This window comes from Rhinolophus sinicus, linkage group LG04, assembly GCF_036562045.2.
Source record: "Rhinolophus sinicus isolate RSC01 linkage group LG04, ASM3656204v1, whole genome shotgun sequence".
NCBI lineage: Eukaryota > Metazoa > Chordata > Mammalia > Chiroptera > Rhinolophidae > Rhinolophus > Rhinolophus sinicus.
The window spans coordinates 25048507-25064211 of NC_133754.1; the positions used below are offsets into that span (position 1 = coordinate 25048507).

Here is a 15705-nt window from a genome sequence, read left to right on the forward strand (position 1 = left end):
ATATCTGAACAATTTCTTTTTATTGTGATGAAAACTAGAAGCTCTTTTTCCCAACATACTTCATCAAACTATTTACAACCTCTGTAAAATTTGTGAGTTTGAAAATACTTTTCCCACTATCACATATGGTACGAATACAGTAAAATATTTTCACTCTATTTTTTTAAAGATGCAGTATCCTTCTATTTCATTTTCTTACGAAAATCTGAATTTCTATTGCAATTGCACAGTATTTAGCATATTTAAAGTACCAATGGACATGGGTTGCTAAACAGACATTATTCTATAATGAAAGTGTGAAAATATAGCATTTTAAAATTTTATGTACACTTCTTAACTATAAAATGCAGGCAAAGTCATATATAGCATTATAAGCTGATTCCCCAATAATGTAAATAACTTACATTTCTAGACAGCAAGGATTATTACAAATTCATTCTTTAAAAAAAGTTCTTTGTTGATACTTATGAGCCTGTTGGCTGCTGCATATATGGGTGTGTATACACATGTGCATGTGCTGGGGGTACCTGTGCAGGTAAGTGGATGGCAGTGTGGGGATAAGTAGAAATGTAGTATGGAAGACATAACTTACCAAACCTCTTTTTAAAACAAAACCAAATCAAAGCGAAAGAATTTTTATTGAGATGCACTACCTCTGAAAAACTAAAGGAAGAGATTTGGTCAATGACGTTGTAGAATACATTTACTTCCTACATTTACAGGCATTAGCAAAGAGCAAAATCTGAGATTGGATTATGGACTATGAGTATTAAGGCTTCCTGGGCCTATTATGATTTGGAAGAGTTATCTTACGTTCAGTCCCTTCCATGAAGACTGTAACTCAATGTATCATGGCTGCTGGTATTCTTAACACTGCTTCAATTCTGTCAAACCGTACCAGAAATGTTAAGACACCTTTATAACAACATCATGGCTACATATCTAAGCAGTCATAACAACAGAACCAAGGCGTAGTAATACATTGGAAGGCCTCACCTCACCAGATTTATTCGATTGCAGCTTTGGTAAGTATAATAAATAAAGTACAGAATAAGGAATACTGCATCTTTATCCATATACATGTTATCATTCTAATGAACTGATTTCAAAGTGCAGATTATATTTATGTTTAAAACACAAATGGCAATTCGAAGTTAAAAAAAAAGTACAAAAATGAACATAATCTCTGTTATGAGCTATTCAAAATTTCAACCACAATGAGAATGACCTTTCTAATCATTAGAACTGGCATTGTAAACACTGTAGCTTTTTGTAAGTTTTTTCCCCCTGACAATCTTCTTCCTATTTTCCACTTAAACTATAAAGTGACTAAAAAGTGCTTTCTTTTTTTTTTTTTTTTTTTTGCAGTGTGGTTTATGTTACTGTTATTCAACTGCGTTTGAAAATAAATGTTCTATAATGTTTTGTAAAAGTAATGCCAGGCAGTAGTATAATCTTTATGGTAAAGCCATTAGGAATTTCAGTCTAAATGTCTTAATAGAACTTAAGACAAGTTATCAAGCAGGCTTCTCAGATACTACACACAATTGACAAGATGGGGCTGGAGGACGATGGGGAAGCACGAATTTTTTTCCTAACAACTTCAGATGAGAACATGAAGAAGGAATCTATTAAAACCTCAAAGCCTGAACCTTGCAACTTTCAAATAATGTTAACTCCCTTGAACTCAATGTCTACAATGCAAAGAGATAGCCGGGTCCATGGTGCCTTCTCAAGCCATCACCACCACCTGGGTGTAAGTTCCCAAACATGCACACATGCCCCGCTGCACACTGAAGAGATTCAAATTGAAAACCAAAGCATCCTTCTAGGTAGGGAACAACTGACGAGTCCTTCGGATTCTACTTCTTTTCTGTTGTTCACCATCTACTGTGCTTTTACAAAGAGGCGAGAAAGAATATAAGATGAAATGGAGGAGGCCTTTCCATGCCTCAAGATATTTCTACTTAAAAGTCCAGTTCCTTCTCTCCCTAACAACTTTCCTTTCCATGGGGAAACATTTGTAGAAAACTCAACAAGAGCCATTTGCTTTGTCCCAAGACAAGCCCCAAATCAGTTTCGGTCCTGGAGCTAGATCAGGAACTCATTCACTACTTGTGCTTGGATCCCTCCCTCCTTAGAAGTGTCGATATGTCAAAAGGAGGAAATGCTGTCATGCTGACAGGTTTTATCAGTTAACTTACTGTCTCCATCTGGTTTCCACTTTCAGAGGGTGAGGAGAAAAACTCACTTTCCTGAATCTTTCCTATGTTTTTACAGAGGAGCAGCTCATGTAGTTCTGTGCTAAATTTAAATCAAGCTGTCACTCAGGAAACTCCCACTGCCTGTCAGTTCTATGAATTCTAAAAACCATTTGTACCTGTAACATTCTCAAGACATCTCTCAGCAGAGAAAAAGATTGGCTCTTCTTGTGAGAGCAGAAAGAATTAAATGGAGCCTACATTTCACCTGAGTGATTCACCTACTACCTGCCAAGTAGGTTCCAGGTCTAGCAGAGGCGGCTCCACAGCTGTGTTTGGCCACTCTGTGTGTTCTTTGCCACTGACCAATCACCAATGCCGGCATGCATCAAGAAATCTTCTTCTATTCCAAATGGTCACAGGCAATGCAAAGTAGGAGTTGCATACAGTACAGACAAAAAACTTTCCAGTTGGTAAAGGAAAAAACGAAAACAAAACAAAGCCCCAGTGCTTGGTGGGTAGTAGACTGTGTAGCTAAAGAAGCTATTTATCAATAGAATTGCAGCCCTTGTTGGAGGGAAATTGCCCGATGAATTTTTCAGACCTGGCAGAAAATGTAGAGCACAGATTTTTGAAGACAGAATTTGACCTGAAAATCATTACGCTATTGCTTGAACATTTAAAACAATTCCTTTTACTACCATCCAACACAAATTGTCTTTGTTTCAATGCTATAGTTCTTGCTTCATCAGAATAAGATGATCTGAATTAGACGATGAGCCTAAAAAGGATAATTCTGCAATTGGAAATTATTTCAGAATGTTCAAACATTTAAAAATGAGCTAGTAATATTGTGAGGTTAATTTGTGCAATTCCCCAAATCAAGCGTTTGTAATTAAAATATATTGCAGACGTCTATATGCTGGCAACCTTTTATATTTAAGCTATAAAAAACCTTAACAACAGTAACTAAAAACCTCACCAAGCCCCTTAGTCACATAAAGCTGAAAAAAACACAGCTTTTAGTGGGGGAAAAATATGGTAATTTTTCTGAAAGAATGCTTGTTGGTGATGTATTGCTTTGTTTACTATATACTTTGCTAGTTGCCAAAAGGCTCATAATTTTAGGGGGTTGACAGGACTGTAATTTCCGCTCACCCTCAGCACAGGATGAGTGGGTGCAACATCCCTGCAGATGCCAATGCAGAACCACTGGGTCCTGATACAGTTTAGAAAAATGAAATCTGTGTAGAAGAACCTACTGGAGAGTCACTTACCCTTGGCTCTCCGAGTGAGGAAACTAGCACCATGACATGCTTTCCTCAGGGAGCGCTCCCTTTCCACTGACTCGGTTCCAAGGAGAACTGACCCATTAACCCAAGAGTTAATTCCCTGCTATGCCTCCCTGGTCTTTCCAGTCACCAAATAACTGTTTTCAAACAAGAAAAGGGGAGCATAATCTTTAATTGTGGTCGTCAACCAGGCAGGACAACAAACAGCAGAAAGATTACCTCAGTGCTGTGAATGTAACCAAGACATCTAAAATGCTGGGGTGTTTTTTACAATCCCTTTAGTAAGTATGAAAATTGGTAACGTGAGTCCTCAGTGAAGTTATTGTAGGAAAGTCCTTTTATTCATTATTGCTTTTCTCCTCAAGAGGCGCATTATTTCCATCTCTGCTTTGTCTGATTTTTCATGTTCACTGACTTTGCCTGGGCAGCCCCACCTCTTACCTTGGTGCCAGTGTGTCTAAGAAAGTTTTTTTTCCCCCCAATTCCTTGTAATCAAATACTAGGGGCAGGAAGAGATGATGCCTAGGTGACAGAACACTGCAATTTGAAGTGGGGCAGTAGTTTTTTAGACAGGCTCTTCCTATTCAACTACAGAACACTTCTGTGCCAGTCCATGCCAGGGCAGACACCAGGACTAGACTCCAACTGAAATGTCGCTGCCCCTCTGCTCGAACAGATGAACAAAACAGAATCAAAACAGAACAAAAACAATCAACAACAAACAAATGAAAGATTCAATGTTGGTTTTCTTCAGGGCATGGCATAATGACAAGTTGCGGGCGATATCTAGTTGCCACCATCGCTATTGCAACGGGCTGCCTGAGTGCCCCTTTATTTTCAGGTAATGGAACCTCTCCAACAGCTTCTTCTTTTCTACTTTCATGCTGCTTGCTGGTAACAGATTGGATGTGTATTCTATCTTACTCAGATAGTAACTAAAATTTTTGTAAAAAGGGGTTCAGGGGTGGGATGATGGGAGGATAATCCCAATGTAAAAGGTCTCGCTCTAGCCATCAATTTGTGGTAGATGACCTTTAAAGTATCAATAACAAAATGTCTGACAGCTCAGAAAATGCACAAGCTACAAACATCTTTAAATGGCAGAGTACACAGCACGGAAAACAATGCCTGTCTCTTCAGCATTGTGTCACCGATCTCCCAGGCCAGCCTGAAGACGTTTCTCATGTAGTCGCGATGGGGGTTACCTTCAGACCAAAAGGAGAAGTGTTCCTTCTTTTTCCTGCTCTGGTTTCAGACATCGTGGGATGGTGATGCCCTTTTGTGTTAACACTGTGAAGGGGATTCAGCCCTGCTGAACTGGGTGCTGCTAAGAGATCCAGCTCTTACGCTCAGCTGGACAGGTAGCATTCCTCACACCAGCATATGCCTCCGGCGGTGCAGTGCCAAATGATCTGACCGGGAAAAGCTGCGGTCACAGTCCGCACACTTGAATGGCTTCACTCCCGTGTGTTTGCGGTAATGCCTCGTCAGTTCATCCGAACGAGCAAACTTCCAGGTGCAGCCTTCCCAGGTACACTTGTAGGGTTTCTCTCCTGAAAGCAACACAGAAACACATGCTTTGGTGCGCCATCACTTTTCCGTCATAACCAAGCCAGCGCTATATACGGGGAAACTGTTTCCAATGGATTTTCCGTTTGGTGATCCTTTGCCAGGAATCCTAACCATCCTACCAGCAGGTTTGGGGTCACACTGATGGGGGTTTCAATCCCATCTCTCCTGCTGTGACATCTGGCAAGTTAGTTAACACTCACATCCTCAATTACAGGTAAGTTACTCTGCAGTGAAAATATCAAAAGGCATAAGCTGATTGCTACCGGCTATAACTACCACTGGTAGACTACAAGAGGATATTAGAGCCCTACCTAGGGTGATTTGACAATAAGACTGAAACTCATGAAGAATTAATTATAAATGGTAATTAGTTATGTTTCGTTTCGATACTCCTCCAAAATGTGCATTACTTAGATGGTTTAAGGCTATTTTAGGATACAATGTCCATTTATCGATTATTGAGAAGAATATACACAAAATTTCATTAAAATGTGAAGCACTCCACCACCCCTAGAAATTAGGTATTCAGTACATATTATTCATGAACATCTACTTTTTCCGTGTCTATTGGGAAAGAATCCTTGATACCTTAATAGTGTAAAGTTTAAATACCTTTTTCAGGGACTTAGGAATTAGGGCAAGCCCAGGAATCATCAAGCTGATTCTAGTGTTGAAACTCACAGTAAAAAGCAGTCTGAAGAAGTATGTAATTTGACCTGGTCCCTCAGTCAACTTGTAAGGACAGTAAAATATGCAAAGGCTTTGCTGGGAAAAGATACACTATCCATTGTCCAAATGAGCTCCCAGGGGGAGCGGGACAATAGTTGACCCAGGTGTGCTTTTTCCTGGCTCTCATTCAGAATGGAAGCCCTGTCCCCATGCAACCCCACAAAAACTGATCTCTCTCCTGCCTTTTCCATCCAATAGTCAACAACATGTTACTCTGCCACACATGGCCTCTGTGAAAAGGGCCTGAGATAGGGAAGAGAGCTATTTGGTGATCCCTGTGTATAGAGCTGCAAAGTGAGTATCATTAACCCCACTTTACAGATGAGAAAACTGAGGCCCAATGTAGTAAAGTAACTTGCCCAAACACAGTAAAAAGATGTGTTTGGTGCCAAACCCAGTGCTTTTCACTAGGCTACAGTGGAATGAATAATTTTTCCCCATCTAAACTTTGTCACATTTTCAGACAAAGTTAGTTCTACTTTCTTAGGTACTCCCAAATGATTCACTTTCTGTTTCTATTAATTCATCTATCACAGTATAGCATATAGATTTTGTTTAGACTCCTTTCTTCTCTACCAGTTTCTGAACATATGGAGGTCAAGGGCCATGTCTCCACTATGTTAGTATCCTCAGAGTCTGAAATAGGTGCCAAGCAAGTGCTTGAATGATTTAATAAAACTGCAACACACACACACACACACACACACACACACACACACACACACACCCCACACCACACACACGAAACTACTAAGCCCTGTAAATGAGATGTGCAAGTAATGCCTACATGGTGGGAAAACTAGACTGAACTGGACCCAATATTTGTCATTCCTCTGTTAAATAAATGCTATCTATATGGGTCCTTCAGGAGCAAATGACCCTTTCTGAAGTGAGTGAATAAATAGTACAATTAAATCTAGAAAGATTAATGCATTAATTGTGGCCCATAGAAAACTCCAGGTTACTCTGAAAGGGCTCCTTTCAAGTAGAAACCTACTGACTGGATGAACCCAAACACCTCAATTTTTGACTCATTCTGGAAGCCCTGTTGAGATAAAAAAAAAAAATCTCCTTTCGCAGATGTCTACTAACCAAAATTAAAAAAATAAAAATCAGCAAAACCGCTAACTTAAAAGGATGTGTGTATGTGTGTGTGTGTTTGTGGGGGGGGGGGTCTACTAGATAGCGTATCAATGGCAACTGTTAACGTGCTTTTATTTATATGTCATCCCTGTATGCTTCTGAAATTTACATCATGAGCACGGGCTCTAATAAGCTCAGCTTGATATAAATCACGTCTTCAAAAACACATCCATCTTTGGGACACTGAGCTCAGGTAGCTGACTCTTTGTCATCAAGAGGCATCTCTTAGCTATCGCCTATGTTATTATGGAACCAGCTACAGAGGAGGGTGAGGCCTAAGAAAGAAAGAATAAAGGATTTTCTTAACTGGGAAGAAGTATTTCTCAGTTGCGCGGTAGAAGGATGTGTGTGTTTATCCCGGTGAGGAAATGTTCCATGCGCATGACTGGGATTCGACAAGCTGCTGCACCCTCACCTGGCCAATCCAGATCAGGTGAGCGGAAGGAACTCCATAACTGGGCTGGGACTGGAAGGTAGATAGGGGCAAGGAGAAGGAGACAAGAGTTTCCAGTCTCATTTTAAGTTGGATCTTAGAAGCCGGTATGATCCCTGTAGGGACAGGTTCTTCTCCCAGGTGCTCTCTGGATTTCCTTGTACACCCAATTTTGGCACTTAATATTCTCTGATTTCTTCCTCAAAATTATAACAGTCTACTTCTACTCTTATGTTGGCTGTTTAATAATGGTATTTATATCCTTTCCCTTTGAAAATTCACAGTCGGGGGTAATAAACTGTGGCCCCTGTGGCAAATCCAGTCTGTGGCCTGGTTTTTTTTCTCTTCTTTTTGTTCCAACATGTAAGCTAAGAATGACTTTTGAATTTTTAAATGGTTGAAAAAAATCAGAAGAGGACCATTTCGTGGCATGTGAAAATTACATGAAATTGAAATGTTAGCATCCATAAATTAGTTTTTATTGGAACACAGCCACATTAATTTGTATACATATTGTTGATGGCTGTTTTCCAGTGATGATAGAATTGAGTATTGCAACAGAGAATGTAGAGCCTGCAATGCCTAAAATATTTACTATCTGAAACTTTACAGAACGTTTGCTGATCCTTCATGTAAGGGAAGGGCACCTCTGCTTTTTGTAGGCGCCCTGGTTATGCCACCTCACTGAACTGGGATATGATGCACATTGTTAGTTTGGGATGGGTAGGTGAGGGAGTATTCTGGCTACAGAATAATCACTTATTCTTGACTTAAGACCTCAATTAAAATTCTAACAGTCTTCTCAGTAATAAACGCATGATATTCATGTCAAATACTTTGAGAGTTCTGGGCAACAAGAAATGCGTGATTCTCTGAAAAGGCTCACCCAACTCAATCAGGGTTTATAAAAACATCTTCAGAATCTTTTCTGCTTATTAAAAAATGAAGAAGGTCTTCCCTCTAAGGGTGAAGGTCAGGACGGAGTAGGGTCAGGAATGTCTCTATATCCTTGTCAAGGTAACCAAAAGGGCAGTGATTCGACACAGTGATGGAACTCCCCTTCCCCCCAGCCACTTTCAATACAGTTATGCCACAATGGCCACTGTGAATGATGACAAGTTACTATTCTACTGAGTCTGGAAGGAGGCTACATGGAGGGAAGGATCAGCATGTAGGAACTCAGATGTTTGGCAATGTTTCTAAGATGGATATTTTAAACGGGAGGATCAGGGAAAGCAACCACTGATGGCAAAGATTTCTCTGAGGCCACAAATGTGGAGCAGGGAAACTTAGTGCAAAATCTGAAGTGTTCTATGAGGTGGAGTCAAATGCAACAAGCCATCATGAAAGACAAGGGTGAATGAAATGAGTGAAGGTGGTCAAAAGGTACAAGCTTCCAGTTATAAAGTAAGTCATGGGGATGTATGCACAGCATGGGACTCTAGTTAATAATACTGCATTGCGTATTTGAAAGTTGCTGAGAGAGTAGATCTTAAAAGTTCTCATCACAAGACAAAAAATTGTACCTATGTGTGCTGATGGATGTTAACTACACTTATTGTACTGATCATTTCACAACATACACAAATACTGAATCCTTATGTTGTACATCTGAAGCATAATGTTGTATATCAATTATATCTTAATTTAAAAAATGACAAGGGAATAGGCCTGAAAAATACAAGAGGCAGACACTTCCTTACTCATGAATAAAACCAATGAAAATGACATCTAAGCTTATAACTTTTTAGGGGCTAAGTGATTAATGAAGGCATACAGTAAAGAATGCAAACCTTCTTCACTGGGGAGGGGAGGATGGAGGAAGTATATCAGAAAATAGGAAACTTAAGTATCTGAATGATAAATGAGTTTTCCTTGAACATTTTCTTATAAAAATGCATAATTTCTTTTCTAATATGCAAAACAATCTTATGCATAACATTCCTGTCCCCATTGCCTCATTAATAAAACTAGAGTTTGGGTATTCTTTCTCCATGTTTAAAAAGAAAGAGGAAAAAAACTCCAAAAACCCAAGATCTTCAAATTTCCCTTCAAAATGAGAGACTGAGCTATGGCGGTGAGTGAAGGACGAGGAGATGGCTACTCTGACCAGGCGGAGAGCTGGCTTCTGCCCCTCGCTTAAGAGAGACCTAGGTTTCGATGATACCTGCCCAGTGCCTAGCATTTCATTAAAAACAAACAAACCATGAATGCTCTCTTTGAACTAGTCAAATGTCAGAAATGGATACAAGAACAATTTTAGTGGCTACTGCATTTTATGAAAAGGCACATTACATTGCATGCTTGTGCTCTGAAGCAATTTAAAGGGTATACTCTTATAAACAAATTATCATTAACAGAAACTAACTTTATAATGTGAATAAAAACTAATCAAAATGATAAGTTTGTAAGCTATATTGTAGTGTACATAAAATGAGCCCTGAAGGAAATAGTGAAGAACAGACAGAATCCATCTCCCATCCTACTTTCTTTCCTTTAAAATCTTGCTAGAAAACAGAAAGTTAAATTTAATGTTAAAAAGTCAATGGTAGGGACAGTATGGTAGGTAAACATTCCATGAAAATGTTCTTATGGAACGAGCTGGCTTGGACAAAGGAGTTAGGCATCTCCCAGTGCCTGTTTCCACTGCTCCCCGCTGCTTTGCATCAGGCTGAATGAAGGTAATAGTAAACGCGATTTCTCATCACATTTTCAGAAATAGTGAACTGTCCTTAAACTCATTTGAATTAGGATCCTGCAAAAGTGTTATTCAAAACTGTTTTCCCTAGAAGTAAGCTAAAAATAAAAAGAGCATCTCCACCTTCTTCACTCCTTTTCTATAACCCACGAGTTCACTTAGAAACCCTAGTGGCAGAATCTTTGAAAATATATTTAACATTTTTCAAAATAATCAAGAGCTTGACTCCACCATCAGATCATCTTTGATTTTTGTTTCTTATAGTAATCCTATAAAATAGTGAAATGATATAAAATGGCATTTTATGTATGTATTTACCAGTAAGTGTTAGTGATTTTTCTTTTTTAAGTTGAGACGTTGAATTGCTACCGTATAAGAAAAATCAAAGGACACGAGCTCAGTAATTGGCAGCTTAATACCAGCCAAGGGGTGGTTGATTAACTTCTAGGTCTTCAATTCTGAAGTGAAGGTCTCTGTGTCCCACAACAAACCCGTAAGCCATTTTTACCATTTGTATTTAATAAAATGAATCTGACCATTTTCCAGCACAACTTCTGTTCTCCTCCAGTTCTTTAAAACACCTGGACTAAAGCAGAACACTTCTGAAAAAGAAAATGTTGACCAAAAGTAGTAGCAAGAGCATCTATTTTTTAAAGTGAAATAGTCCTGTAAAGATTAAAAAGAGAACATACCAAAAAAAGAGGGTTTTTGTTAATTTTTGTTCTAAAATACTCTTTTTTTATTCCACATTTGGGGTTCATGTCAAATACAATTTTATATGTATATTAACTAATTTGTGCGTGTGCATTCACAGGCATTATTTAAATAGAATTCTCATTAAGTGTCCTGGGAAAAATAAAAACTCACATCAAGGTTTTCTTCTTGATACAGTCAACAAACTGATTTATTATGAGAACTGCTGTCTCTTTCAATTTTAGTTAAAGAAAAGGATTAAGAGTCACTAAATGCATTTCCATGACATTTACCCAGCAGAAGGCATAATAAAGTCTAAAGAAAACACCAGGTATTGAATGGATTCCCAAAACCCATGAAACAAAAATAACTTTTTCAGGTACCTCCCATTTCACCATCTGAAATGCTGAAAGGTAAATGTGTACTGAGACAAAAGACAGGTGCCCTTTCATATTAAAATGACGTGTGAGCAGCAATCCACATAAGAGGAATGTGCAGTTTGAAAAAGCTTGGGTCAAACAAAACACTCATGTTCTCACATCAGCTTCTCTATTATTTTCTCAAGCAACTGAAAAGGAACACCTTTTGCAACAGGAAACATAGGCATTCTCTTCAGTTCAGAAGTGCATTTCTGAAATGATTCCCTGTTTAACTTTTATAAAGTTACGGGGCCCCAGACACTGACAAATGAGCTTCATTACACTCAAGGCTCAACATATTTGCTGTGACAATCTGTTTCACTTGAGGAATGGTATTTGCATATGGGAGAAAAAAAACAGAATCAAGATTCCTATCTTGTCTTCTGGTTTCTGTTACATTAGTTCATAAAAGTTCACAGAATTTTAGATTTGGAAGAAAATGAGATACTTTAAAAATGAGAAAACAGAAACCTAGAACTGAGATGACAAAGCCCCTGACCTGTCCAGGGGGAGACCAGGCTGCCTTCCCTCTTGGTGGGGTTAAGGTGGCATAAAAATGCACAGGCTTTGACATCAGGCAGAGTACATGGTCAATGGCAGGCTCAGTCACCAATTGACAATTCAACCTCAGGCCAGGGGGTTAAGTTTTCCAAAACACTGTTCCTCCACATGTAAAATGGGAACACTACTCTTACAGGACTGTTGTGAAACTTAGAAAGACACAGGCCACATGCCTGGCAAATGACAGGAGCTCAATAAAAGATATTCAATTTCACAGTTATGAAATTCAAAATCTTTCTGTTTTGGCTAAGAAATATAAGTAATATAAAGTGAAAAACAGATCCTACTTGCTACTTCTAAGGCACAAATTAAGGTTTTCAGGTAATTGGATGCTTACCCTAATCTTGATTTTTCTAACATTTTATGTATAAAATTACTTTTTAGGCCAAACAGACCAATTTGTCCTATAATTCGTTTGATCCATTTGGTCTTGTCAATTCAACCAAACAGGTAATCAATATGTTAGTCTCTGCTCCACTGAATTGTCTGGACTGAATTAATTGACCATTTTTTCCATTATATGTAAACAAGATCTTCCCCATGCAATTCTGTAATGGGTATTTGATAAAAATAATAATTGTTAAAGCAGATAGCACTTTCCCCGTACCGCACTTGGCTCTAAGAGCTTTATGGATCTGAACTCATTTCACTCGGACAACTTCCTGATGAAGAAACTGCAATGCCAATCCCACTTCACTCAGTTAGTATGTGGTAGAGGTGGGATTTGAACCCTGGGAGTTGAACATCAAGGTTCATAATCTTAATCACTACTCTGTACTGCCTCTGAACACTGTAAATCCCTACTTTAATAAATCGGGTATCTGGTCAGAACTTGACAAGTAGACTGAGAATGTGAATTAGTAGTTACAGGACAATGTGTTAACACAGAGACTTAGCCCTTCTCATCTAGAAATCAAATATAAATAAAAATATCCTATAATAAAAACGTACTTCACTGAAAGAACAAAGTTCAAGGTCTAAGGATAATACTTTATTTGGCTGTTCTGAATTGATTTCTATGTAGCGACAATATTTATTTTCCTACATTTCTGGTTACCTTTTCCTCAGTTTCTTTTGCAGAGACCTCTTCTTTTTCCTGTTGCATAAATGTTTACCAAGATTTTGACTTTGACTTCTTCTCATCTGCATATGTTTTCTTTGGCTCTCATGGCTTCTACTACAACGTATAAAAGAAAGATTCCAAAGAATCTACACCCCAGACTCTCCTAAGCACCAGAGAGGGATATAAGACATTTCCTACTGGCAGTCTGAAAGCAACCTCAACGCAACCAAAACTGCACTCAGCATCTTTCAAACAAGACATGTTCCCCCGCCTTCTGTTTTCCTATCTGGAACAACAACAAAAAAGGCAACCCCATCTCCTCTCCTGAGGTATCAAGTCATAAATCTCCACCTGGAGAGATTTCTTGGACTCTTTCCTATCTGTTATTTCCTACCTGCCCCAACCTGACTACTACATCTGCCAGTTCCACCTTCCAAATATCTGTCCAGCTCTCCTCCCCAGTTTATCCCCACCATGGTGGTCAGCTTTTCTTTAGAGTCTTGCCATCTTTTCACCAATACCAAGTTCTGATGGTTCTGTTTCCCTGTCTGATGTTCTATTTCCTCCAATTTATTGTCTGCACTGTATTGAAGGAAAATTTTCTCAAAGACAATCTGATCATGTCACTCTTCAGCAGCCTGGGCACACATGTGCTAAAACTCTCATCACAGCCCACTGTGATCGGTGGTCTTCCGGTCTGCCTGCCCCACTCAGTAGTGCAGTACTGAGGACGGCTTTGAACTTGGCTCATCACTGTACCCCCAAGTCCTACTCCAGTACTCTGTGCTAATAAATGCTTGTTGATCAAATAAGTGAAACTACTTTAATCCAAATACTCTGTATTCTTTTAAAAATATAACATACAGAAGTCACCATAAGACTAATCTATTTTGTGAAACATTAAGAGAATCTACCACTTGCATTCTATCCATTCTATGATTTTATTCTACTCTAATGAATTAGAATATACACTGTAAAAAGGAAAATAAATTTGGGAGGTTTTTATTTAAAACTAATGCCATTTAAAGGTCTAGTCTGCAAACAAGTATCTCCCTTTAAACTTTGAAAATTAGTAACAGTATGTGATTGACATATTTACTTTATAATTCTTTTTATTCTTAGTTACCAAGATTTTTACTGAATTATCTTAAGCATTAGCAACATTATTTTTTATATGGTCTTCAATGGTGAATATATTTTCTACAAAAACATAGCTCCTCATTATCTTTAATAATTCCATCCAAACCATAGATTTTATATAAACAGTAGTTAATTTTGCCATTCAGGATAAGATGACCAACAATCATAATCTAGTTATTCTTAGCAGAGAATGAGAAGGTACGCGGGCTAGGGATTGTACTACCGCACTCTTCCTTAGAACACAGTTTTGATGGCTGTGTGGCTAAAATAAAGCCCAAAGCAAAGGAAGGCGAATGAGGAGCATGGTTCCTAAGACCCCATGGCACTTTTAACTGTCACTGATGATTTATGCATCAATACAAACAGAATTAAGAATTGGTAGGTGTTTTTGAAGCCTTTACTTTTCTAAATGTACGAAAAAAGATGAACTTATTTTGTTAATAAATAGGGTAACCCTCTGAAAACCAAAATGAATTCATTATGAATAGCACTGGTACCTACATTCAGGTAATTGTAAATCTTAGGTTCAGTGTGTTTCTAAATAGTCACTGTCTATGACAGTGGAAACTCCCTTTCCATAAACAAAAACACGTGCAATACTTTGTGGTGTTTTGTTACTGATCCAGATTTTTCGGTTTCCTTTTTTAGAGATGGCACTTCAGGGCTTGTTCGCCTGGGTAGGTGACATTCGCCATATCCCGGCAGTCAGAACCAATTACTGCAGTGCTGCTGTAGCGACATGTATCGAGCTTACTCGTGGCTTTCCTATCATGCTTTTCATGCTGGATACTTGAGGACCAGGCCGTCTCCTGACCAGATTTCCTGGCTGTCTTCGTCTTTACATCACACCCATTACTATTCAGAGAGTTGTGTACAGGGCAAGCACTCAAGAGCTGCCTGTTTAATTTAATTATCCATGCTACTACTGGTCCTTGTTTTCTCATTGGTTTTCTAACAAAGCCAAATTGGAGTAGACTGGGAAGAAAGACCATTTCCCATTAATGAGAAGCCTTCAAAACAGACCATTTGAAGTCACTGGCTGCCTTATTATTTCAAAGTACCTTAATGACCAACTCTAAGTAGGCAGGTACCGCAGGCTAGACATGCAGAGGAGTGTGGCATGTTATTAGCAAACTTGTCTGAGAGCAGGTGTAACGACAAAAACACAGGTACTAGAGAAACCAGAGTTTGAATCCCAGCTCCACCGCTTGTCCATTACATGACAGTGGACAGTGTTCTAACCTTTCAAGAGACTGACACATGTGACTAAAATACGGAAAGCACCGGCATAGCTGAGCTCTGTGCCTGAGACTTGGCAGGTCGTAAGGAAACAGCAGCGCTCTCCTACCTACAGTCTCCATGTCTGTTTGTAGCATTCTAACTCCTAACCACACACGTCAGGTGTTTTCAAGGTCTCCCTGTCCCTTCTCCTCAAGTCCAATCAGATGCCATGTCCTGCTGTTTCTCCTGCTCCAGTGTTTCCCACATATCTTCCTTTCTGACCCTTGAACGGCTATACCAGGGAAACTTCCATGTGCTCTAGGGTCATAGAGGGTGGAATTCTACCTGCCTAGGGAAGGAGGGTGGTCAGAGGGCTTAACAGACAAGTGACACTGAGGCAGTTTCAAGAAATATATAGTTTACACCAACTAAAGCAAAAAGAAAGGGGGCACCTAGGCCGGTCATTTCAGGTAGGGGGAAGAAGGGGTTCCACAGTGCTCCATAGGGCACATCTGGAGATTCGTTCCATTGTATGGCTGA

At 39.0% G+C, this 15705-nt stretch overlaps 1 protein-coding gene across 17 annotated transcripts in view; it reads right to left on the reverse strand.

Annotated features, from left to right (window-relative positions):
* Nucleotides 1-3: 3 nt before the first annotated feature.
* The window catches only part of KLF12 (KLF transcription factor 12), a 511365-nt gene continuing 495663 nt past the window's right edge, over nt 4-15705 (reverse strand). For all 17 annotated transcript variants that reach the window (XM_074329362.1, XM_074329360.1, XM_074329370.1 and 14 more), the window contains one exon: nt 4-5046. In XM_074329362.1, coding sequence (XP_074185463.1) covers nt 4865-5046 — 182 coding nt within the window. In that variant the 3' untranslated portion in view covers nt 4-4864. The remainder of the gene's footprint in view (nt 5047-15705) is intronic.